General features: G+C 30.6%; 2 protein-coding genes across 2 annotated transcripts; one reads left to right on the top strand and one right to left on the bottom strand.

Annotated features, from left to right (window-relative positions):
* LOC107364540 (uncharacterized) lies at nt 1-26,871 on the top strand. Its single transcript, XM_015931922.2, has 2 exons — nt 1-483; nt 25,083-26,871. Exons 1-2 carry the CDS (start codon nt 417-419, stop codon nt 26,441-26,443), a joined length of 1,428 nt encoding a protein of 475 aa, XP_015787408.2. The 5' UTR covers nt 1-416; the 3' UTR covers nt 26,444-26,871.
* Nucleotides 21,222-22,627, bottom strand: LOC149094871 (motile sperm domain-containing protein 2-like). Its single transcript, XM_089268081.1, has one exon. It carries the CDS (start codon nt 22,313-22,315, stop codon nt 21,419-21,421), a length of 897 nt encoding a protein of 298 aa, XP_089124207.1. The 5' UTR covers nt 22,316-22,627; the 3' UTR covers nt 21,222-21,418.
* Nucleotides 26,872-26,946: the final 75 nt, after the last annotated feature.

Raw genomic sequence — 26,946 nt, forward strand, 5'->3', positions numbered from 1 at the left:
TTTGATGAAACGGTAAAAACAGTTGACAAGAAATGGTTAACCATAACCAGTGTATCCATGAACATTTTTGTATCTCCACTAAAGCAAACCTTTTTTGTCAATGTTGTAACTAACCGATTCAAATGATCAACAAATTGCTTGACATTAACCCATCCACCATTATAAGTGTATAACTACGTGACTCAATATGTCTATCCTCAACCATTATCACCATCTTGGAGACAAGTGTTTACTGTTGTGATCAACTTAACCAGTGATTCACTTTTTTGTTCACCAGCTTACCAGATTTACCACTTCTAGTGTGACATTTGTTTCAACCAATCATTAACTCTAACTGACAGCGGATTTTTTAATTATTTGACTAATTCTTTCATCAAAAACCTTCGATATTAATCTAATTTATCCAATCCATAATCATGTTTAACCGAGTTTTATCCATATTTGGTTGTTTATTGTTTGTCTTCTATGTAACTTACCAAGAAAGTGAGTATTTTTTTCATTTTTATTTTGATGCTTGTTATATTATATAATAATTATATTATCAACGTTAGTTTATAAGATTATTTTATCAAAATAATTCAACATTTCTCCCTTCATTAAAGATTTGATTCATTTATCAGCTACTTTGATGTAATAATCGTCAACAGATGATTGAATTGGCTAAATCAAGTTATGCTTTTGCAAACAATCACTTCTACTTAAGAAGGTAAAAAAGGAAATGTTAGTGTGATGGTGATGACTCAGAAAACTCGGTCAAGTAGACAATTGATTCATTGCTTTTAATCCAATAACATGAAGAAAGTGGAAGAGTTATAAAAATACATCTTTAATCCAATTCAATTTTCAATTTTTCATTGACAGCTTTCGCATTAATAAGACAAAAAAGATGTTCAACTGTAGATAAAAGTGTCAATCATTGGCTAATCATAATACAATGGTCATCATTTAAGATTCCCAATTGAACATCTCATATATTATTACCTATCTGGATTACCCACAAAACAATAAAATAAAGGCCTAATAAAGGCCTAAATAGGCATAAATCATGAATTAATTTAACCAAAATGGATGCTAATGAAATCGTTGAAAAATTCAAACAATAACCATTCAAATTAAACCAGAAGCAATTGATTTCCAATTCATTTGAACCCATTTTACCCAATAAATGTCCAGCAAGTTTAGTGATTCAATTGATCAAATCTATCAAAATTGATTGTCCAAATTGATCTATTAACCAGTTCAACAATTGATTTTACAAAACAACATCCAGTGTCAATGTCAGTCTAATGACCAAAACGTGAAGCACCATCAAATTGTTTTGTAAATAGCTAACCTCCGATCACTTTTGATCACATTCAAGGGTTAAATGTTTTCTTGTGTACCAAACATACTTTTATTAAATCGATGACAATTTGATTATTTGATTGTGATCAACTTTGATAGCCCTAAAAATGGCTAAAAATGGTTTCTCTTTCAGACTTTTGAAATTTGTTGTCAATATACAGCTTTATCAACAGTATGTCAGGAAGACATGATGATAATAATGACGGCGAGAAAGTGAGTTTAAAATTTTCGTTTCTCTTCAATGATTATTGATAAACACGCTCATTTGAAGGTGCGTACTTTACTGCGAAATATTACCATTAACTTTGCCCTTCGTCGTTGCCCATTCACAATAAACATTTTGTTAACCAAATCATTCAAATCCAATGTATTCAAATATTTACTCCTACCATTGAATCTGGTTTTGGGTTTTCAACCCAAAATTTCCTTCACAAACAATCTTAATGGTTGAAGTTGCAATGAAACCCAAAAAAGGGAAAACTCACATTTCTATGTAAATTTCCTTCTCATTTTGGTGAATTCAACTTTACATAAACAATTCATCAGAATTGAAATTTTCAGCTCGAAATATTGAATATTTAAGAAACCAGTTTGCCAACAATTAATAGTCTCTATGTCTATCAATGGTTAATAATATACTAAAAGATGTATTACTTTGATTGTAAATTACGTGAGTCTGATAACTTGCAATAGTATAAAAATACATGAAAATACAATTGAATGATGTTAACCTTTTATGATCAATTATCAAATTGTTCACCAATCTAACATTAGAAATGTTATTTTCGATTTTTCCCTTTTTTCTCCAAATTTTAACAATTCAGGATCAGTAATTTAACCAATATAACATCAATAATTATTGACCCTATTGTTATAATCAATAAACATCTCTCTGTATCACTCATCAAATGAATAGCTTTAAACCTTTTTGACTTTTCAATGGAAAAATTGAAAGTTGATAAAAATACATTTTTTCATGTTCCAATCTTGAAACTGTTGAAACCTTATTATGATGATCATTTTTGATGATTATTTTACCATCAAAGTGAAGTTTAAGGCTGACTAACAGCGGTTAAACCACGCAAATCAACATTTACAATCAGCTAAATGTTGACTTGGATAAAAAGCAAGGCAAATCAATAAACCATACCAAACGCATTAATGATATGGCCTGTGAATGAAAAAAGCTTCCCTATTTAGTTGATTATTAACCATTTAACCCTGTGGTTTGACCCTAAAATTGCGTATAAAAAGAGCCAAAAAATGTATAATAAAATAAAAGACAGCAATCATAATAATCAAGATTAAAAAATCTTTAAAAATATCTCTTTTTGTCATATTTAAAACAGTTTGTTGCAGCAAAAATAAAGGACTTATTAGATACGCTATTAAATTATTGTAATTATGATACCATGTTGCACTCAGTGGTGATCTCATGTAACTGATGAAATTAGCTTTGATCAAATGGTCAAGTTTGTCAGCTGATTCAAAGTGTAACAATTGTAATGTGAAAAGATTGACTAAAAAGGATGATTTTTCAAGGTGTTAAACTTGCTACTTATTTAGGTTTCATTGTGTCTGTCAAATTTTCACTTTCAAATTAGCTGATGCTTATAATGGTGATAATGATGATGATTATCCCAATTTTGGCAAATACCTTGTCAAAAGAGGATGAAAAGGTTTTAATCGCAATTTAAATGGTCACTTTGATTTGACCAGTTTGGAAACAGTCAACTCATCAGTATAATGTAACCGTTAAAAAAGGATTGTCTTGATACCGTGACACTGTTTAAGTCTAATAGTGAATCCAGTTTGAAGCCGTTAATCATCAACATCATTATCTTGTCAATTAACTTGTGATTAATGTATTCTTGTGTATATGGATAAAAATATTGTACAATTGAAACAATAAAAAAGGTTAAAATTGGGTGATAATTTGATCAAAATTACAATTCTCTATTTGGGTTTAGAATGAAATTTTTTTGGGTTTACCAGTTTTCTGGTTGTTGTTGTTGCTTCTTTTGCTTATTGGTCAATTGAGTTAAATGTATTAACAGCTACTTTTAGGGTAACAACAATTTTGACGATTACGATTAGCTTATAATGAGGTGACTAACAATTTGGTGTAAAATGTTTGAAGTACAATTGGTTAATTTTAACAAAAATCAGTAGCTTCAATCGCCATGAAATTGTCAATTGACTATTGGCTAAAGCATGTCCAGTTGCTATTTTAAGAGTTGCCTTGCGATTCACCTTTTCTACTGTTGATTAAACGTGTTGATAATGGTGAACATTGAAGGTAAAATTAAAGATGTAATATATTCAGGTAAGTGTGATTTGTTTACCAATTGTTCAATTGTTGCTTCCAATTGCTGTTGACATGATGATGTTGATTGGCAAGGATCAAGTTTACAATAAATGGTAGAAACAAGAAAAGCTAAAGGAAGTAAATTAGATATTAACCGGAACTTTTAATTCATTTAATCAGCATGATTTATCGGGAAGTTAAGATTGATAATGATTACTGTATTGTACTCATTAAGAAAAGGTTGATTAAGGTTTTGCAAAATATTCATCTTTTTTATTGATTGCCATTATTATCCCATTGAATTGCCAGCATTTGTTAGACAAGTGTTGAGTGTAAAAAGTAGACTGGACCGTGAACAATTTATTTATATTTTTGCGTGTTCATTTGTTAATCAGTTGATAATGATGATTTTTGGATAATTGTTAACGTTTACCCGGAAAAATATTGAAATCTTTCACTTGTCAGGTTTAATATTCTTGATATCTCATCTCAATTGCTACTCATTACACAAATTAACAAGTCCATCTTGAATGGACAGTTAATTTGTCTGATTTCTTCTTCTTTTTCTTTATCAACTTTCCCTCTTAATCAACAATTGTTTTTATCGTTTAAACGGTTGATTAATGTCAATCACCCTGAAGGGATTGTGTTATTTGATTATGAATGATCATCTTTTAAACAGGGTCAACAACAAGTGAAAGTAATCGGAAGTGCTTACGGTCATTTGTTGTTCAAATTAAATCATTACCATCATTAATGTAATCAAAAATGTTATTGCATTGCATTTGGACTGTTTTTCGTCAATTAAATTGGATTGTGACTGGTCAAATTGACTAGACTTGATCATTAAATTGCTTATTGATTGCAGTGAAAAAGTGTTTGGTTTGTGAAAAGATTCACTAAATTGTCCCGATTTTATAATAACATTGACATTTAACCATTTCAACCTTTTCTCAAAATCAGGTTAATTGTGATTTAAACCAATCATTCAAATAGTCAATTGTTAAGCTATAAACAGAAAGATTTCACAGCAATTATTTGTCCAATTTGAACAATTTAAAAATCAAATTGAGTCAAAAATATGAAAAATTGCTTTCAAATAAAGACAACTTTTAGTAGCATAATCCTTCACTAGATGACTCTGCCAACTTTAAACTTATGCAAATGCAAACTGGATTTGAATTGTTGGTTAATTTAGTTTTGAATCTCTACAATGACAGAACATCTATAATATTGAATAGCGAATGAAGGGATTAGTCGAGACATCGATAGAGATCAAATTATCCCATTCGTCACTATGAAATGTCTACAAGAATTCAATTTTATTGTCATTAAGAAATAAAATTCAACTACATTTAAATATCAATTGTTTCCACAAAATTCATTCAGATTAGATAACTTGCTTTTACCTAGAGAATGATGGAAGAGCGATGATAACAGTGATCAAGATACTGAACAGAGTCGAAAGGGATGAAGTTGTTAACATGAATATTCCTCCGAATGTAAATCCGATTTCTTCATGTTTGAGAAATAAAGAAATCTGAAAGAGAAACAGAAAGTGATTTTGATTAACTTGAAACAGAATTGGATAAAAATCATGAATGAAAACACCAACCTCATTAAGAAGTGTCATGGAGTTTGTTTTCAGGGATAACTTGTACACAGTGGCTAGTAATTCAAGAGATTTTTCATGAATTTTAATAGACGAATGTGTATATAACAAAATAGCTGTTAATATTAAGCCAGACTGAATGACTGACAACCATTGATACGATTGATCTTGTTTGGCGTAAAGTAAACTATAAGATAAACTCCAAGCATTTAATAAAAAATATGTAAACCTGCAAAGCAAAAGAGGACTCATGATTTCGTTGATTTTGTCAACTAAACGACAACTTAAGAGATATTTATATCGAATGTTCTGAATATCATTAATATCCAATGAATTTTCATCTTTTGCTGATTCGTCCAACAGTTTCTTCAATTTTATTAGATTAAATTGAACTGCTGTTTGTGCTAAGATTGGTAAATCCATGTTGATACAAGTCTTGCAAAAATGATTAAAATAATGTATCGGACCACAAATAATGAACACCAAATAAAATATAACACTTGCAAGTTTGCCTTTGGACTTTATCATGTAATTATCATTCCACAAATGAAACTGATAACTTATATTGAGAATGAATAACATGGCATAGGTTAACCAACGATAAATAGCTTTATGAGTCCAGAAATATTTTCTCGTCTCATAATTGTAATCAATTTGCAATCCATTCCAGTGCTCTTCAATTTGCTTCAAAAGGTTATGATTATAATTGAAATAAAATGAGCTGAACATTGCAATCTCAAGAAAAACATAAAGAAAAGTCTTGAATTGAATAGACAAAGATGGGTCCATAAAATTATACAATAAATAACGACAATGCAGCAGGTTCGAGGAAATAATGGTTAGCACAAAAAAACACTTTCCGTAGATGTTGCTTGTTGATGAAATCATCAATAGATATCTTGATTGAATCGAGTCAATGGATACTTTTGGATAATGTTTCAACTCTTCATTTCGCGTAAAAAACTGCTGCATGGAGATTGAAGGCATTTTCATGAAACAAAAGTGAAATTCAGATGAAAATACAAGAGTTAAATGAGCTATTCAAATCTCATTGTTACAAGGAATCAGCCTCAGTTTAGTAAAAATAGAGCCTTGATTCAGTTCAGTGTTAATCATTTTACTAATGTTGTAATTGTTACAATGAAATTAAATAAATATGAATATTTCATCAAATACTCTTTGCATGATTATAATCAAAAAACAATTAACTAGACCATAAACTTGTGCATTGAATAATTAAAACTGAATTTTCTTTTAATAAATGCTCAAAAAGCTTCTCGACAATAAGTGATCGATATCAGAGTAAAACTTAAAAACCAAAAAATCAATGTTAACTTTTTCACAAACTTTTTCGATAATTTGAATAGTATGTTCTGATTGTTATAAGTTATTAGGATTGGGTATGAGTATGAATAATTTCATGTAGCGAATGATGGAAGAGCAAAAATGATAGTAATCAAGATACTGAACAATGTCGATAGGGACGAAGTCGTTAACATGAACATTCCTCCGAATGAAAATCCAATCTCGCTGTGATTGAGAAATAATGAAATCTGAAAGAGAACAAAGGATTATTAATCAACAGAATTGGATGAAAATAATAAGTGCAACAAACACCAACCTCATTGAGAATCCGCATCGAGTCTGTTTTTAGAGATAATTTATACACAATGGCTAGTGTTTCGAGAGATTTCTCATGGATTTTGATCGACGAATGTGTGTATAACAATACAGCTATTAATATTAAGCTGGACGCAATGAATAACAATCCTTTACTCAATTGATCTTGGTCAGCATAAAAAGAATTGTAAGATGAATGATAAGCAATCAACAGAAAAAAACCAAACCTGCAAAGCAAAAGAGGGCTCATGATTTGGTTAATTTCGTCAACTAAATGATAAGTTAAGAGATATTTATGTCTAATGTTTTGAATATCTTTAATATTCAACGATTTCTTCGCTTTGGCGGATTTTTGTAAGAGTTTCTTCAACTTGATCAAGTTAAATTGAACTGCTGTTTGTGCTAAGATTGGTAGATCCATGTTAATACAAGTCATGCAAAAATGATGAAAATAATGCATCGGAGCACAAATAACCAATACAAAGCAAAATATTATAAATGCAAGTTTGCTCTTGTACTTTATCATGTCATTATCATTCCATAAATGAAACTGAAAACTTATGTAGATAATGGATAGCAATGCATATGTTAACCAACGATAAATAGCTTTATGAGTCCAGAAATATTTTCTTGTTTCATAATCGAAGTCAATTTGCAGTCCATTCCAGTGCTCATATATCTGTTTCATGAGCTTGTGATTATACCTTAAATAAAATAAAATGAACATCACATTCTCAAGCAAAGCATAAAGAAAAGTCTTGAAAAGTTGACCTGACAAAGATAAATCCATAGAACTATATAGTAAATAATGACAATGGACCAGGGTCGAGGAAAAAATGGTCAATACAAATAGACACTTTCCGTAGATATTACTTGTAGACGAAACGATAAACTGAAATCTTGATGAAATCGAATCAATGGATACTTTTGGGTAATGTTTCAACTGTTCCTTTCGCACAAAACATTGCTGCATGTTGATGGAAGGCATTTCCATGAAACGAAGTAAAGTTCAGATGAAAATATAGAAGTTAAATGAAACTAAATGTAATCCCGATCTGATGAATACAAGAACTCACTTAGTGTAGTAAAAATAGAGTCTAGTTTTAATTCAGTTTAATGTTAATCATTAATGTTTAAATCGTTACAATACAACAAAATCAATTAAATATGGATATTTCTATTAATTTATCATCAAATATTCCTTGCCGAATTATAATCAAAAAACAATTTACCTGGCCTTAATTTAGTCTTGTGCGTTGAATAATTCAAACTGAACTTTTAGCCAATTAATAATGACTTAAAAAACTGCCCGACGACAAGTAATCGATATCAGGGTAAAAATTAAAAATAACATAAAAGCACCATCACCACACAGCTTTAAGAAACTCGGATTTTATATTTTTTCCCAACTATTTTTTCTAGGATAATGTTTCCTCAGTAATCTGTGCTTTGAGAAAAAATCTGGATATGCTAAGATGTGAGCTATCAGATCATGGCGTATCAGATTTTTTTGTAAAATCCTGCAATCTAGACCAACAATATAAAAGCTTGTCTAAAATCTAATATGAACGTAAAAGCGTAAAAAGGCAGACACTTGAAATCTTGAAATTTAAATGAGAATAATAAAGAGAATCAAACATTTTATCGAATATTAATTGTTTGTAGAAACTTTATTCGAATTGAATCATTTGGATTACTTGTTCTGTTTGTTATAAAGTTACCGTTAAATTACAGTGATGTGAATAGTTTCATTTGCATTCATTCAGATTAGATAACTTGCTTTTACCTAGAGAATGATGGAATAGCTAAGACAATAGTAATGAAGGCACTGTACAATGTCGATAGGGACGAAGTGGTTAACATGAACATTCCTCCGAAAGTAAATCCAATTTCATTGTGATTGAGAAATAAAGAAATCTGAAAGAGAAACAGAAACAGAAAAATAATTAACTTGTAAAATTGGTGAAAATCCCGAGTTCAAACACCGACCTCATTGAGAATACGAATTGAGTTTGTCTTGAGAGATAATTTATACACAATGGCTAGTGATTCAAGAGATTTTTCATTGATTTTTAAGGCTGACCGCGTTAATATCAATGACGTAGTGAAGAAAAAGCTACTAATAATGACGGGACTCCATGAAGTTAATTGATTCGGTTGAGTATAAAGCATAGTATAAGCTAATGCACAACCATTAGCTACAAAATGAGTGAACGCAAGTACCAAACAAGGACTCATAATTTCATTAATTTTGTCAACTAAACGACAACTTAAGAGATATTTATGTCGAATGTTCTGAATATCATCAATATTTAACGATTTTTCAGCTTTTAGCGATTCATTCAACAGTTTCTTCAATTTAATCAAATTAAATTGAGCGGCTGTTTGTGCCAATATCGGTAAATCCATTTGAATGCAACAATTACAAAAAAAGTTCAAAAACGCTAATGGACCAATAATTAGACATGCATAGTAAAATTTAATATTTTCTCTGAAGACAACTTCACTTGAAATGATTTTGTCCTTTTCCATTTGCATGGAAGATTGATTAAAATAAATAATAATGATTGCAATTATGTACATGAAATATGTCAACCAACGGTAAAAAGCTTTATAAGTCCAGAAATATTTTCTCGTCTCATAATCGAAGTCGATTTGCAATGCATTCCAGTGCTCTTCAATTTGTTTCACAAGCTTATGATCATATCTGAAGTAAAATATAAGGTAGGGTAAGTGTCCCAAAATGGCATGAAAACTCTGGAGTTGCGCTGAATAAATTGAATCGAAAGAAATGTACAGCAAATCTAAAACAGCAAATATGTCTAATGAAAACATCATAATGACAAATAGACACTTGCCGTAGAAATTACTTGTCGATGAAATCATCAATTTAAACCTGGATGGAATCGAGTCGATAGATACTTTTGGATAATGTTTCAACTCTTCATTTCGCACAAAAAATTGCTGCATGTTGATGGAAGGCATTTTCATAAAACACAAGCTAGTTTAATGAGTTTAATGAGTGTGAGAAGTCATGCAAATATTTGTGATACAAGGAATCAATCTCACAATGTCAGTGTAAAAACAATAAAGTTGAGCATGTTAGCATTGTTTCGATCGTTAATATATCGTTTTGATATTATAAATTAGTGAAATATGAATATTATATAATTTATTTTTTGATAACATTGTTTCGATTAAAAAACGATTAACTCAAGTAATGAACGTTTCCTTTGAGTAAATAAAAATGAAGTTTTCTTTTCTTTTAAAAAGCTTCCCGGCAACAATTAATCGATATTAAAAACTTGATACACGAACAATCAATCACTATTAACGTCAATTTTCAATTTTCGTAGCACTGGCTGGTCCAAGTGCAGCCACAGATATTAAATTTTTGCATAAACTTTAATCAGAACTCATTTGTTCATTTCGATAACTTGAATGTCCGAGAGTAAACGAACAAAAATGAATCAGATTTGTCTCGAAGTTTTGGGCATAGGTTCAAATTTAAGTAGCGAATGACGGAAGAGCTAAGATAATAGTAATCAAGACACTGAACAATGTCGATAGAGACGAAGTGGTTAACATGAACATTCCTCCAAATGAAAAGCCAATTTCGTTGTGATTGAGAAATAACGAAATCTGAAAGAAAAACAGAAATGCTTTGTGATTAACTTTGAACAGACTTGGAAGCAAAAACATGAATGTAAACACCAACCTCATTGAGAAGCCTAATTGAGTTTGTCTTGAGCGATAATTTATATACAATGGCTAGTGTTTCTTGTGATTTTTCATGAATTTCAATAGTCGAACGTGTATATAACAAAGCGTTTATTAAATTAAAGCTATTCTGAATGACATTATACCATTTAGTCAGTTGATTTTGTTCAGTGTAAAGTAAATTATAAGATAACCCACAAGCGTGCACTACAAAATTAGTGAAAATGAAAAACAGAGCAGGACTCATGATGTCGTTAATTTTGTCAACTAAACGGCAACTTGCGAGATATCTATGACGAATGTTTTTAATAGCATTTATATTTAAAGATTTTTCATCTTTTCTCGATTCCCTCAAGAGTTTTTTCAATCTAATCAAGTTGAATTGAACTGCTGTTTGTGCTAAGATCGGTAAATCCACTATAATACAATTCTGTAAGAAAAGGTTGAAAAGAGCTATTGGGAAACAGGTAAAAAGTAAAAAGTAATGTAAAACATTTTGTTTTGAAACGACATCGCTTGAAAGTCTGCTTCTGTCTTTGTCATTCCACCAGGCGATTAAATAACAACATGTAGCAATGAATGAAAGTATATAGTAGGAGTATATGGACCAACGATAAATAGCTTTATGAGTCCAGAAATATTTTCTCGTCTCATAATCGTAATCGATTTGCAATCCATCCCAGTGATCTTCAATTTGTTTCACAAGCTTATGATTATACGTGAAATAGAATACAATAGACATCCAATTTCCAAGCATAAGAAATTTAATAACTTTGAACTTAATGGCGTCAATTGAAATAGCTATATCCGCAGACTTGTACAGCAATTCACGACAATAATACAAGTTCGTTAACAATATTACTGATACAAAGAGACACTTTCCGTAGATATTACTTGTCGATGAAATATACAATTGAAATTTTGATGGAATCGAATCAATGGATACTTTTGGATAATGTTTCAACTCTTCATTTCGTACAAAAATTTGCTGCATGTTGATGGAAGGCATTTTCATGAAACAAGTTAAACGCAAAAGTTTAATGAGTGTAAAAAAGTCATGCAAATATTTGTGATACAAGGAATCAGCCTCAGTGTAAAAACTATTGATCGTTGATGCAGTTTTTTGATAAAATTAATGAAAATGAATATTAATTAAATTATTTTTTGCATAACATTGTTTCGATTAAAAAACGATTAACTCAAGTAATGAACTTTTTCGTTTAATAAATAAAACTTGAGTTTTTAGGCTTCCCGACAACAATTAATCTATATCAGAAACTTAATACTCGAACAATAAATAACTATCAACGTGAAATCAACAGTAACTTTTTTTACTGGTTCAGTCCAATTTCATCTCTCAAGTCTCAGATTTTTTCTGAAAGCTTTCTAAATGCCCGAAAAGTGGTCAATTCGATTTGAAATGAGAAAAAATGAAATAAGACAAATGAAACATGTAATGGTTATAATGAAACAAAAACAATTTTTATTGCTTCTGCGGCTCTATCAGGTCTGTAACAACGTCAACGTGATGAACTGCAACATTGTTCATAATAAAGTATAATATCGAAGATACCATAGTTTTATTTAGCAAATGTTGGAAGAGCGAAGACGATAGTGGTCAAGATACTGAACAATGTCGAAAGGGACGAAGTCGTTAACATGAACACTCCTCCTAAAGTAAATCCAATTTCGCTTTGATTGAGAAATAACAAAATCTGAAAGAGAAACATAAAATGATTTGTGATTTAATTGAAGCAGAATTGGATAGAAATAATAAGAGCGAACACCAACCTCACTGAGAAGCCTCATCGAGTTTGTTTTTAGGGATAATTTATACACAATGGCCAGTGATTGTTGAGATTTTTCATGAATTTTTATACCCAAAACAGTGGATACCAAAATAGTTATTAATATTACGCTATTGAAAATGATTTGATAGCATTTATGCACTTGACTTTGTTCAGTGTAAAGTAAATTATAACATAAATCACAAGCACTTATTAAAGAATCAACAAACATAAGTAACAAATGAGGACTTATAATTTCATCGATTTTCTCGACTAAACGACAACTTGAGAGATATTTATGTCTAATGTTTTCAATTGCATTTGTATTCAACGATTTCCCATCTTTTGTCGATTTTTTTAGAAGCTTCTTCAATTGAATCAAATTAAATCTAACTGCTGTTTCTGCTAAGGTCAATAAATCCAATAAAATACAACTCTCGCAAAAGTGTTTAACAAAACCTATTGGCGTCCAAATTAGCAATAAAAAATAAAACATTATGCCATGTCTATCATTCCATATATAAAACTCATAACCATATCTAAAAATGATTAAAAAAATGTACAAGGCGTTTGTTAATCGACGGTAAATAGCTTTTCGAGTCCAAAAATATTTTCTCGTCTCATAATCGAAGTCGATTTGTAATGCATTCCAATGATCATTAATTTGTTTCACAAGCTCATGATTATATCTGAAGTAATATACAATGAATATCCAATTTCCATGCAAAAAGCGAAGAAAATTTTTGAGTTTACCTGAAAAAATTGCATCCAAAGAAGTATGCAGGAAATAATAAAAATAATACAAGTTCGGTAAGAACATGATCAATCCAAACAGACACTTGCCGTAGATATTACTTGTCGATGAAATCATCAATAGCAATCTGGATGGAATCGAGGCGATAGATACTTTTGGATAATGTTTCAACTGTTCATTTCGCACAAAACACTGTTGCATGTTGATGGAAGTCATTTTCATCAAACACGAGGTGTAACACAATTCAGGTGTAATAAGTTGAAAAAAGGCATTCAAATCTCATTAATACAAAAGATCAGCCTCAGTTTATAAAACAATAGAGTCTAGTTTTGATTCAGTGAAGGGTTAATCATGTTACTTTTATTCAAATCGTTACAATTAATGAAATATGAATGCTTTATATTTCAATAAACACTTTTTTCATAATATAATTATGATGAAAAAACGATTAGCTCAAAAATAAACTTTTGCATTGAATAATACAAAGTGAAGTCGTTTCTTTTAGCAAAAAAATGATAACTTAAAATGCTGTCAATAAGAAATCGATATCAGAGTAAAACTTTAATATCATACAATAAATCACAATTAACGCAAATAACTATTAAAAATCACTACACGGCCTTTTGAACAAACTCTGTTTAAACGAGAATTCTTGTTTTATTTGAATCTCAGAAATGTGCTCTTTTAAATATCCGATCTAATGTCAGCCGTCATGAGGTCTCAAAATTGTTTGTAATAGAATCCTTTTCAAAAGGTTGTCCAAAAATTTCTAAAGTAATCAAACAACATTTACCAAAGTGTAGAGGAGTAACAATTAAAAAATTGAGAAATCGTAAATTTTATTGTATTTGACAAATCATAAAACAAATTGAATTTAACAACAGTTCGAGGTTTGATTCTTTGCACAAACTTTGCTCTCAAATCATGCTAGCAGATGAATTGATTTGGACGACTTGTTCTGGCTATGATGAAGTTATTATCATTGGCATGGATGCGCATAGTTTTATTTAGCGAATGTTGGAAGAGCGACGATGATAGTGGTCAAGATACTGAGCAATTTAGATAGGGACGAAGTCGTTAACATGAACATTCCGCCAAATGTAAATCCAATTTCGTTGTGATTGAGAAATAACGAGATCTAAAAGAGAAACAAAAATTATGATTGCTTTGCACGGAAAGAGATGAACACTAACCTCATTGAGAAGCCTCATCGAGTTAGTTTTCAGTGATAATTTATACACAATGGCCAGTGATTCTTGAGATTTTTCATGAATTTTAATGTTCGCATGTGTATATACCAATAAAGATATTAATATAAAGCTAGTCATAAAGATATTATACCATTTAGTCAATTGATTTTGTTCATAGTAAATTAATGAATAAGATAAATTACAAGCATTTGCTAAGAAATAAGTGAACATAAAAAATAGAGCAGGACTCATTATTTCGTTGATTTTGTCAACTAAACGACAACTTAAGAGATATCTGTATCGAATGTTTTGAATAGCATTTATGTTTCCCTGATTCTTTCAACAGTTTCTTCAATTTAATCAAGTTATATTGAACTGCTGTTTGTGCTAAGATCGGTAAATCAATGTGAATACAACTCTGACAACAATGAATAAAAAGCGTTATTGGAGTGCAAATCAACAATAGAAAGTAAAATATAATATTTTGTTTCAAAACGACTTCGCTTGAAAGTTTGCTCGTGTCTTTATCACTCAACGTATAGAGCGAATAGGAATATTTGAAAATGTATAAAAATATGTACGAGAAATATACCAACCAACGATAAATAGCTTTACGAGTCCAAAAATATTTTCTCGTTTCATAATCGTAATCGATTTGTAATCCATTCCAGTGATCTTCAATTTGCTTCACAAGCTTATGATTATACCTTGAATGGAATACAATTGGCAGCCAATTCGCAATCAAAACAAAGAAAAAAGCTCCGAGTTTAATCGAAAAAATTGAATCTAAAGAAATGAACAGTAAAGCGCGACAATGAACCAAGTTTAATATAAGCATGATAATTACAAATAGACACTTTCCGTAGATATTACTTGTTGATGAAATGATCAATTGCATTCTGGAAAAAATCGAGTCAATTGATATCTTCGGATAATGTTTCAACTCTTCATTTCGCACAAAACACTGCTGCATGTTTATCGAAGCCATTTTCAAGAAAAAGAAGTGAAATGCAGAAGTTGAATGAGGTATTCAAATCTTGTGAATACAAGGAATCAGTCTCAGTGGTGAATAGAGTATAGTCTTAATCCAGTTCTATGCAAACTAAGTTAACTTTTTTATTATTTTTCGATAATTACAATAAAATTAATGAGATATTATTATTTCGATTGATACTTTATGCATAATATATCATAACTAAAAAACGATTAGCACAAGTAATGAACTTGTTTGGTGAATAATTCAATCAAAGTTGCTTCTTTTAGCAAACAAACGATGACTTGAAACATCCTACAATCGATGTCAGAATAACTCTATAAACTGTTAAAACTTCAATATCATACAATAAATCACAATCAAAGAGAACAATCAGATGAAAATAACCCTCATCATGCGAAACACGATGTGTAAAACACGGTTTTTCTGTTTAGGGCGACGAGTTGTTCAGTTTTATTGTAATGAGAAAGGTAGAAGTAAAATAATGAATTTTTTGCACAAACTTTATTCAGAATCATTTGAAGAATTTTTCTTTCTGTGTGTGTGTTATAAAGTTATTAGCATTAGAATGGATTATCATAGTTTTTCAACTAACGAATGATGGCGAAGCGAAGACAATAGTGACCAGCATACTGAACAATGTTGATAGGGACGAAGTAGTTAACATGAACATTCCTCCGAAAGTAAATCCAATTTCGTTGTGATTGAAAAATAACGAAATCTGTTAATGAAACAGAAAGGATTTGTGATTAAATTGGAAAAGAAAGACTTATTAGGGCAACGACCAACCTCATTGAGAAGTCTTATCGAGTTTGTTTTCAGGGATAACTTATACACAATGGCTAGCGATTCAAGAGATTGATCATGAATTTTTAAAGTTGCATGTGTGTAAAACACTGTATATACACTCTATTTCAAAAGTTTGGTCCGCGAATTCATTTTGAATTTTCTTGCTAAAAATTTAAGTTAATTCAAATATTTTTACAGAACAAATAGATTAAATTGAGGCAATTTATATGAGTAATCTTATTTTTTAAAAAATAAATTCTTAACAATTAAAATTGATTTTGAAAATTTTAACATTGGAATGGATTTTTCAAAAGTTTGGTCCATGTTTGATTATCTAATTAATGAGTGCAAGAAATTGGTTGAAATTTTAATGAAATCTTCCTCATTTGTATGCAGTTAACTCATGAAAATTTCAGTCTTTTAGCATAATTCTGAAAAAAGTTATTCAAATTATTGTTTCATAATGGATTTCTATAGAAATTTCAGTTTTTTAATGTTCAATCGCTAATCACAATCGAATAAGAGACTTGATTGCGCTCAAACTTATACTTATCGTAGCTCAGACTGTTGCCAAAATGCTCGAAAAAAATCCACAATGAAAAATAAATTCTCGATGCACGTATAACTTGTGAATCGTTTCGAATCGCTTTCAATGCAATAATCTATGGAGACACAGTGTTGATTAGCAAATTTCTGATTTTTGCATCGAGAATTTATTTTTCATGGTAGATTTTTTTCGAGCATTTTGGCAACAGTCTGAGCTATGATAAGTATAAGTTTGAGCGCAATCAAGCCTCTAATTCGATTGCGATTAGCGATTGAACATTAAAAAACTGAAATTTCCATAGAAATCCATTATGAAACAGTAATTTGAATAACTTTTTTCAGAATTATGCTAAAAGACTGAAATTTTCATGAGTTAACTGCATACAAATGAGGAAGATTTCATTAAAATTTCAACCAATTTCTTGCACTCATTAATTAGATAATCAAACATGGACCAAACTTTTGAAAAATCCATTCCAATGTTAAAATTTTCAAAATCAATTTTAATTGTTAAGAATTTATTTTTTAAAAAATAAGATTACTCATATAAATTGCCTCAATTTAATCTATTTATTTTGTAAAATATTTGAATTAACTAAAAATTTTTAGCAAGAAAATTCAAAATGAATTTGCGGACCAAACTTTTGAAATGGAGTGTATTAATCCAATGGTATGGTGAATGATTTTATTACATTTATCCCATCGATTTTGTTCCGTGTAAAGTAAGGTATAAGATAAATCGAAAGAATTTATTACGAAATCAGTGAATTTAAAAAGCAGATCAAGACTTATGATTTCATCTATTTTGTCAACTAAACGGCAACTTAAGAGATATTTATGTCGAATGTTCTGAATATCATTAATATTTAACGATTTTCCGTCTTTAGTTGATTCGTTGAGCAATTTCTTCAATTTAATCAAGTTAAATTGAACTGCTGTTTGGGCTAAGATGACTAAATCGATGTAAATACAAAGCTTACAAAAATGAACAAAATAAAGAATCGAACCAAAGAGCCAGACTATTGTTATAGAAATACTATTTTGTTTGAAATTGAGTTCGCTTGTAAGTTTGTCTCCATCAGTATAATAATACATCTTATAAAAGCCATAGCAATAACTAATAATGAATGAAAGTATGACCAAGACATTTAGTATCCAACGGTTAAAAGCTTTACGAGTCCAAAAATATTTTCTCGTTTCATAATCGTAGTCAATTTGCAGGCGATTCCAATGATCATCAATTTGTCTCATAAGATTATGATTGTACCTTAAATAAAATATAATGGGCAACCAATTATCCTTCAAAAAATGAGTTAAACCTCTGATTTTAACTGTAAAAACTGAATCAAGAGAAATGTGAAGTAAATGACGACAATGAACAAAGTTCATTATAAGCATGATAAACACAAATAGACACTTTCCAAAGATATTACTTGTTGATGAAATCATTAATTGAAATTTTGATGGAATCGAGTCAATGGATACGTTTGGATAATGTTTTAACTTTTCATTTCGCGCAAAACACTGCTGCATGTTGATGGAAGGCATTTTCATGAAACACAAGTGAAATCCACAAGTTAAATGAGTGCAGTAAAGTCATGCCAATATTTTTGATACAAGGAATCAGTCTCGGTGTACAATAGGCTGTAGTTTCATGTTGTTATTGTTTTGATCGTTACAGTAAAATTAGTGAAAAATGAATATTTTATATTATAATTTATTTATTGCTTATTGCATATATTGTATCGATTAAAAAACGATTAACTCAAGTAATGAACTCGTCCGTTGAATAAATAAACCTTAAGTTGTTCAGCTTCCCGGCAACAATTAATCGATATCAGAGACACGATACTCGAACAGTAAATCACTATCAACGTAAACTCTTCAGTAATCTCAAATTTCTAAATTTTTTACTTGTTCAGTTCAATCTCTCAAGTCTTGAATTTTTTCTTAAAGCTTTCTAATTGTCCAAACTTTAGATTCCATTTCTCTGAGAGATTAATGAAAATAGAGGCTGGAGGAATGGATTTATTCAATAAAATTGAGTGAAGTGGCAAAACTTATTGCTTTTAGGTTAATCGTGCATTGTTGGACCAGGATTTTATGTAAAAATTTGTCGTTTGAGCAAAGAGTTGGTGCTCCAACTGTACAAAAAAGATGAAATTTTCCACTTTTACCAACTTTAATTCAACTCTAAATATACAACAACATGTATATGAACCTAGGTTAGTGAAGTATCGAAGTTTAAAATTGAGAAACCTTGGCGCTACATAGTTCAAATATTAATTACTCTTTACCACATTCATTTATTTGTTTGATTCATGACTGGCTCTGAGTGTTTTACAACCATACACGACGAGAATAAGGAATCAATCTGGAACTTTATTTTATTTTGATAATTTTTTTGATGTTTGTTATAAGTTTATTAGCAATAAAATGTCATTTTAACTAACAAATGATGGAAGAGCTAAGATAATAGTGATGAAAATACTGTACAATGTGGATAGGGACGAAGTAGTTAACATGAATATTCCTCCGAATGAAAATCCAATTTCTTTGTGTTTAAGGAACAACGAAATCTGGTAATGAAACAGAAATGATTTGTGATTAACTCCAAACAGAATTGAATAAAATCATGGAAAACACCAACCTCATTGAGAAGACGCATCGAGTTTGTTTTCAGCGATAATCTATACACAATGGCTAGCGATTCTTTGGATTTTTCATGAATTTTAATCATTGCATGTGTATAGACCAAATTAGTTATTAATAAAGAGCTTGTCAGAATGATATTATACCATTTATCCGATTGATTTTGTTCAGTGTAAAGTAAAGAATAGGATAAATGACAAGCATTTGCTAAAAAATAAATAAACAGCAAGAAAGAACTGGGACTCATGATTTCATTGAGTTTGTCCACTAAACGGCAACTTAAGAGATATCTATGTCGAATGTTTTTAATGGCATTGATATTCAGTGATTTTTCATCTTTTCGCGATTCCTTCAACAGTTTCTTCAGTGTAATCAGATTAAATTGAACTGCTGTTTGTGCTAACATCGCTAAATCCGATAAAATACAACTGCGACAGAAATGAACAAAAAAAGTTATTGGAGCACAAATTGTCAATAAAAAGTATAATATGATATTTTGTTTGAAATCAACTGCACTTGAAAGATTGCTTTTGTTATCATCATTATCCATATAAAATGAATAACAATATCTCATCATGTACGGCAATATGTACAAGATGTATGTTAACCATCGGTAAATGGCTTTCTGAGTCGAGAAATATTTTCTCGTCTCACAATCGTAATCGATTTGTAAGCCATTCCAATGATCATCGATTTGTTTGCAAAGGTTGTGATTATAATTTAAATAAAATATAATGAACATCCAATTTCTGAGCAAAAGAGAAACGAGTTTTCCGATTTCAATTGAAAAAATTGAATCCAAAGAAATGTACAGTAAGGCATGGCAATGCACCAAGTTCAATAAAAACATGATAAATACAGACAGACACTTTCCGTAGATATTACTCGTTGACGAAATGATCAACTGAAATTTGGAAGGAATCGAGTCAATAGATACCTTTGGATAATGTTTCAACTGTTCATTTCGCACAAAACATTGCTGCATGTTGATGGAAGGCATTTTCATGAAAAACGAGTGAAACTCACAAGATGAAAATATAAAAGTTAAATGAGACAAAAAAATCATTCAAATGTTATTGATACAGGAATCAATCTCAGTGTCATGTTAGTAATGTTTAAATAGTTACATTAACATTAAAGAAATATGAACATTTTATATTTCAACGAATATTTCATGATTAAAAAACGATTAACTCGAAAAGTAAACTTGTTCAATGAATAATTCAAACTCAAGTTGTTTCTTTTACAAAATGATAACTCGATAAGCTGCCCTTACAACAAGTAATCGATGTCAGAGTAAAACGCAAAAATCCAACAATGAATCAATCGTGAATTCCTCAGTAATCTGGATTTCGAGAAAAGTTTCAACTCTTTCAAGTGTTTAAAACAGTGCCAGTCTTCATGAGGTCTCATAATTTTTTTAATTGTTCAAAAGGTTGTCTAAAAATTTAAATCTAAAACCAACAATATTAACCTGAGCGTAGAGAAGTATGGATTTAAAATTGTATTGTTATCAAAGTTTAACAATAAAGACCTTCAATCGACCATTTTTTGCTTTAATCATACTGTTATTACAATAAAGACGTTGATTGAAAGGGAAAATATAATAGAGTTAACCAGCAATCAGTTGTTGTCAATTGCTGAAAATACAATTTCAATAAATGTTATTATCTATTTATGAATGTTATTTACATTTTTAAATAACTCCAACTTTAACCAGCTAAAATACTGGTCCATCAATCAGTAATTTTAAAATGGATTCAAGATTCACTAAATGTTTATCATTGTGAACAAGGAAACACAGGAATATTAAAAACTACGAAAAAAATCATTGAATCAAAATAAAAGCAAATAACCCAAATTTTGAGTGTTTTAAGCAACAAAATTAAGTTTGCATAACGTAAATGAAACATAAAATATTTAATTGCCTTATGATTGAGTAAATGTTTACAAGTGATTGAATTTGGAGGTTGTTTTAAAAGTAATTGAAGAGATTGAGATAAATGAGTCGAATGAGAGGATCACAGGAATCATTGGATCTTTTATCGTATTTTCCTGAACTGTGATCACCTATTTGGCTTCATGAAACCCTTAGAAGGTAATCAGATATCATTCAATAATGGTTCATATATTTTGTAAATCTCTTTGAGACGTTTCATTGGCATTCCCGATTCCCTGATCCCGTATTCAAACACATCTGGACAGCCTTTGGGACACACTTGATAACCTTTGTATGGACGAGTACAAGTGCCACCGAGAAAGTCGGGCAAACGATCAGATGAAATGTAGTTTAGGATTGATTTAGAGTCGACAAATTGAATTAAGTCAACTCGATCAGAAGGAATCCAAGTCTTGACCAGACTCCAAAACATTCTCAGTATAAAGGGTAAATTGATGACCAGAATATTGTCAATGCCTCTAGGAAAATGGTTCATCAACAGGTTGAGGAAAAATTTAAGCAAATCAAAGTCTGCATTTCGTATGCCCGTCTCGGCAAAGTCAAGAATCAAAGTCCAACCATTTCCATTGGCAGTCTCATCAACTCTCCAAGTTTGATAAGCGGTAAACAATTGTTCCCATTTGGAAATGTCTTTAACTCCCATTACAAACTTACATCGACTGTACAGTGTTGGCCTGCCCTGGTTATCGGGCTCATAAATGAACAAAGGTCCAACTCGCCAGATGAGATCAGGAAAATGGTTCTCGTCCAAAGACCATAAATTCATTTTCTTGCGCCATTGTAGAGTCTCGATCAAGGCTTGAAGTGATTTCTCCTCGTTGTTACAATGGATTGATACGAATCGGTAAATTGGCCAGTCATCGGTTTTAACCTTTTCAATGTCTTCGTTGGCGAACGCGTCTGGCTCATGGATTGTCTGATCGATGAATCGTTTACGTACATTTTCAATCGTCTCCTGGCAAACTGGAGCAAATGATCTTTCTCGTGATTTTCTTGGAGCTTTGGCAATTGTTTGATGATCAGTTGAAATTGATTCCATATTGGTTAACAATTAAAAACTAGGAATTAACAGTAACAATATTAGATTGAATTAACACTTGTATAAAACATAAAGCTAATCAAGGGTTCAATAAGGAAAGCAAATCATTATTGAAGGTTTAACCGTAACTCGGTGTAACTTGGTGTTGAAGTGACAGTAAAAGTTGACGCTCGTTTACGCTATTGATTTGTGATTGTTGTTTAAAAAGATTGTTATTAACTATTGAAAGAGTTTAATTTGGGTTCTCACTCACTTTCGTGTTTCCAATTTACTTTCAATTTTTACTTTCATCTGAATCCGGTTCTGGGTTAAGGTACGCCTCAATTCAGGGTCTTAACAGTCAGCTTTCATGGAAACCCTTTGACAACAGATTTGTATGAAGTCACCAGCTTTGATTATTCAACAATTGAAATTAAATAACTTTACTTGTCCATTTTCATTTTCATGTTCATCAATCAAACTAACCAACTATTCAATTCAACACTTAACACCATTAACTGCCACTTTAAAGGCCAATTTAATGGTAATAACCAGATTTACCCAATAACATTAACCAATAAGTGAAGTATCGCTTTTTCAAACGCAATTCATAAGCTTGACCAAATCTCTAAATTTTAATCTCAATTTGTATTGAATTCAAATTTCAACTTTAGTCAATTGTAATTAACATGTAATTGTCATTAAAGTTTAATGAACCAAATTAAGATTGAAAGTAATCAATTGAAGTTTCACAATCAATGGATTGTTTAAAGTAACCAGTTTTGATTGTAAGCTCAACCTTAAACTGCTATTTGGATCCGGAAAATAGTCAAATGTTTAAAATGTTATTGACTAATTGTGTCAATGCGTTTATACAAAAAATCATCATTTTCCGTGAATTCTTCATGATATTTCCCTTGATTGTTAATTTACCAAGTTCATAATTTGGTTAAATTGTCTCCGGGCTAAGAGTTTAAATAACCTTCACTGTTAATGACCTGATTTGATTTTTAAGACCTTAAATTAGATTCACAAATATTCAACTTTTCAGGTTCCTTGAAGATGATTTGAAAAGAAACAAATTCATTAACAAATCTCATTTCCTTCCTTAGCTGCAGGAACAATTATAATCACATTCAGATTCTTGATTATTTACTTCATTCTAACCAGTTACCAGTAATCAGTACAATAAGTACAATGATATTCAAAGTGTTTCGTTTATATGGAAAAAGGATGTTGACTTGAATCTTTATTTGCACTCAGTTTATTATGGAATACAATTTTCCTGATAATGTCCATCATAAGTAACAATTTAATCTCTAATTCTTGATTTAACCTTGATTAACTATTGCTATTGTTAACAGTCTATTAATTATTGTCGATTCAAATGGTGCGGTTCAATTAAAAGTGTAAATTGTTGTTTGTCTAAAATGTCAAGCAACGATGTCAGGTGAAATTATTTTACAAATCAGTTAACAAATTTGATTCCTAATTCTGATTGATTTGACAAACTAACGCAAATTTACAATCAATTTGTATATTGGCTTTTGGTTAATCTTTTAATAACTTGTCAACTTGTCCAGATTGTTGGCAATGATTATCATTAATCTGGTTACAATTGAAAGTTTCAACTTTTATGAACAGTCAAAATGAACTCAACTTTGAAACATTGTTTAGTTGGCAAAATTATTACAATCTAAACCATTTTGACATTCAACAGTTTATCAGATTCAAGCATTCGACTAAATTGAATCATTTTGAACACTTGAATGTTTGTTAGACGATTTACTGATTTCAACTAATTTAATTGACCAGTAATTAGTTTTAAAGTTAAAAATATTTGATTTTCAACTCTGTTTCCACTCTAATTTATTGGCTGCAATATTTGTTGATTGGACAATAGCACAGTCATTAGATTTTAATTTTAACTTATTAAGATTATTTTAATAGTGTTTCAAATGATCAAAGATCAGATGTATCTTGATGATTTGATCAGATTATGATTTATTGATAATTAACAGTTGAAATCTATTTGAAGCTTTTAGCAATTGGAGCCGAAAAATTGTGGTGAAAATTATTTGTTTCAAGACAAATCATTGATTTTACCAATTAATTTTTTATGCTATTAGTGATTGGTCATTTCATATTTAATTTATAATCTTTATTTATTGGCTTATATTTTTTCTGATCAGTTTAATGATCATTTAAGTAGCAATTAATTTGACACTTTGAGTGGTCTTCCTGTAAATTGAACATTTAACAATAAAATGGTAATAATAACGTTTTTGAGTTCTTCTGTTTAAATCTATTGTTAAATTTAAATTGCAAGAAATTAACATAATCTGTTGGCTAAATTAGCACCGTTCAATGAACTGTAGGGTAATGGGTTTCGTCTATCACTTAAACATCACTGTTAACCCTTGAAAGAGGACAATCAAGGTAATTTTGATTATTTAGAGTACAATTGCCATTAAGATTGCATCCACAATTGATTGAACTTGTATCTTTGACCAATATTCATGCTAGACAATGAAAAAAGAGCAACTTTATGGTTTTAAATAGCAATTCAGCTTCCTATTTTAATTTGAAGGTAATAAGCTGAACCATCTTAGATTCAATAGTGACAATTAGACGTGAATTTCACAATTTACAGATACAGCAGGAAATATTTAATTGTCGTCCTTTTACACCATCTTATAAACTAAATGTTTGAGTATAATTATTATTGGTTCAAACTGACGGAATAACTAATTGAAGTCTTTTTATGTTTTGTTTTCAATTGTAATAGGTCCAAATAACGCAGCTGTTCTGAAGAATGCCAAAGAAGCCAACGAATGGTCCAATTTGAGGTTACATTTGAAGCAGAAAATTGGTTCACCCGGTAAATTATTAAAAACTGGTAAAGGCGATTTACCACCATCAGATCCACTTGACCTTTCATCTCTATGGTTTGTCTTTGATGACCATAAAGGCTATCTCAACGCATCTCTTCACAATGTCAAAGTCCATGGACTATCTGGATTATCTTTGAAGGATACAGCATTCAATGATAACACCAAGGAACTTTCCGTACTCTTTGCAGTTCCAAGTTTATCAGTAACCAGTGAATACAGCATCAAGCACCGCCTGGGTGATAATTTAGTCGATGATTATGGTAAACTTCATCTACATCTGAATCATTGGTACACCACTTGGTTCTCTAGAGTCTTATCTTTCAACATTACCAGGGATGAATTGACTGTTGGCCGAATCTCTGTTAAATCCTATTTCGACAATGTAACCAAAGAGTTTACCAGTTCCTCCTATTATATCGGAGCCAACCCGATAGCTTATGCCAATACAATTGAAACCATAACAGTCATGTTGTCCAATAAAATTCAGAGTGAGGTAGATGAAAGGTTAAATCTACTTTTATCACAATTTATAGACGAAGAGCCAGCTACGTTAAGTGATATGTTGAGGATAGCAGCTCACTGGAAAGACGCTATAACTAAACCTTCCGAGGGTAGCTTAAGTCGAGGTAAAAGACAAGTTCCTTGTGAACCAGGTGATGAACTGGATGAATATGTAGACAGTTTATTTAGATTTGCATCCCGAATTGTTCGTGCCATGGAACCCATTGGTTTGCCCAATGCAACGGTTGAGCTTCCAGAATACAATTTAAAATTGTTTTTATACAAAGGAGGTGCTTCCAGAGCCTATTCATTAACAAGAAAAAAGTCAGCATGGGTTTTCTGTACCAATGAGTCAATTTCATTAGGACTTACCGTTGGTTTCAATGATTTACGTGTTAAATATAAATATAGGGCTATATTTGATTGGAATTTGTTGTTTGATGGTGAACTGGAGGCCAATTTACAAGGAACCAAAGCACAAGTACAATTTACACAGACCACACCTGATGATGATTCAGAGGAAGAAGTACAGCAGAGAGTTGACAGAGTTAGGATTTGGAGACTTGGCCGGATCCGGGTAATCTTGAAAGGATTGGGTAACTTAACGCAAGCTGTATCCATGTTACTTACCCGCGCATTGAACTCTAATCAGGAACAACTTGATCCAACTCTTAGACGGCTGGAAAACGAAGCACTTGTTGTAGTAAATGAAATGCTTAAAAACATTAGCGTTCCATTTTTTTCCATTGTATAAAAGTCACCATTTTGACCATTCCATCGTTTTCACCTTTAGAATCATCATTACCAGTTATTTTGTTGGTTCCATCTTTTTTACTCATCTTTACATAATGTTGAAGTTACCTTCAGTGTTAACACCATTGTCATCGTTCTCATTACCACCTTATTCTCATCATTATTCTAGATTGTCATCAGATCAATCAACTATTACTAAAAATTTGTTCATCGCAAACAAAGAGTCCATCAAAATTGTTTTAAACATTTACTTTTGAACATTTCCATTTTTGTCAAACATATTTTTTTCTCATGGAAAACCAAGTTTCCTAAACTGTATTTTAAAAGCTATTATTTTTTAATGTTAAGTCTGATTGTTTTATTTTATTTGATAGTTTTTAAGTAAATTTTTTAAATTTATTTTTATAATAAATAATTTAATACCTGAAATGCATTTAAAATACTTTTCCTTTGCTTTGCTTTAAATTCCTATTTGGCGCCTTTTACCTTCGCTCAATAAGCAAT

The sequence above is a fragment of the Tetranychus urticae genome, chromosome 1 (genome assembly GCF_039701765.1).
Source record: "Tetranychus urticae isolate SD_2017Ah chromosome 1, NJAU_TeUrti_SD_1.0, whole genome shotgun sequence".
Lineage (NCBI taxonomy): Eukaryota > Metazoa > Arthropoda > Arachnida > Trombidiformes > Tetranychidae > Tetranychus > Tetranychus urticae.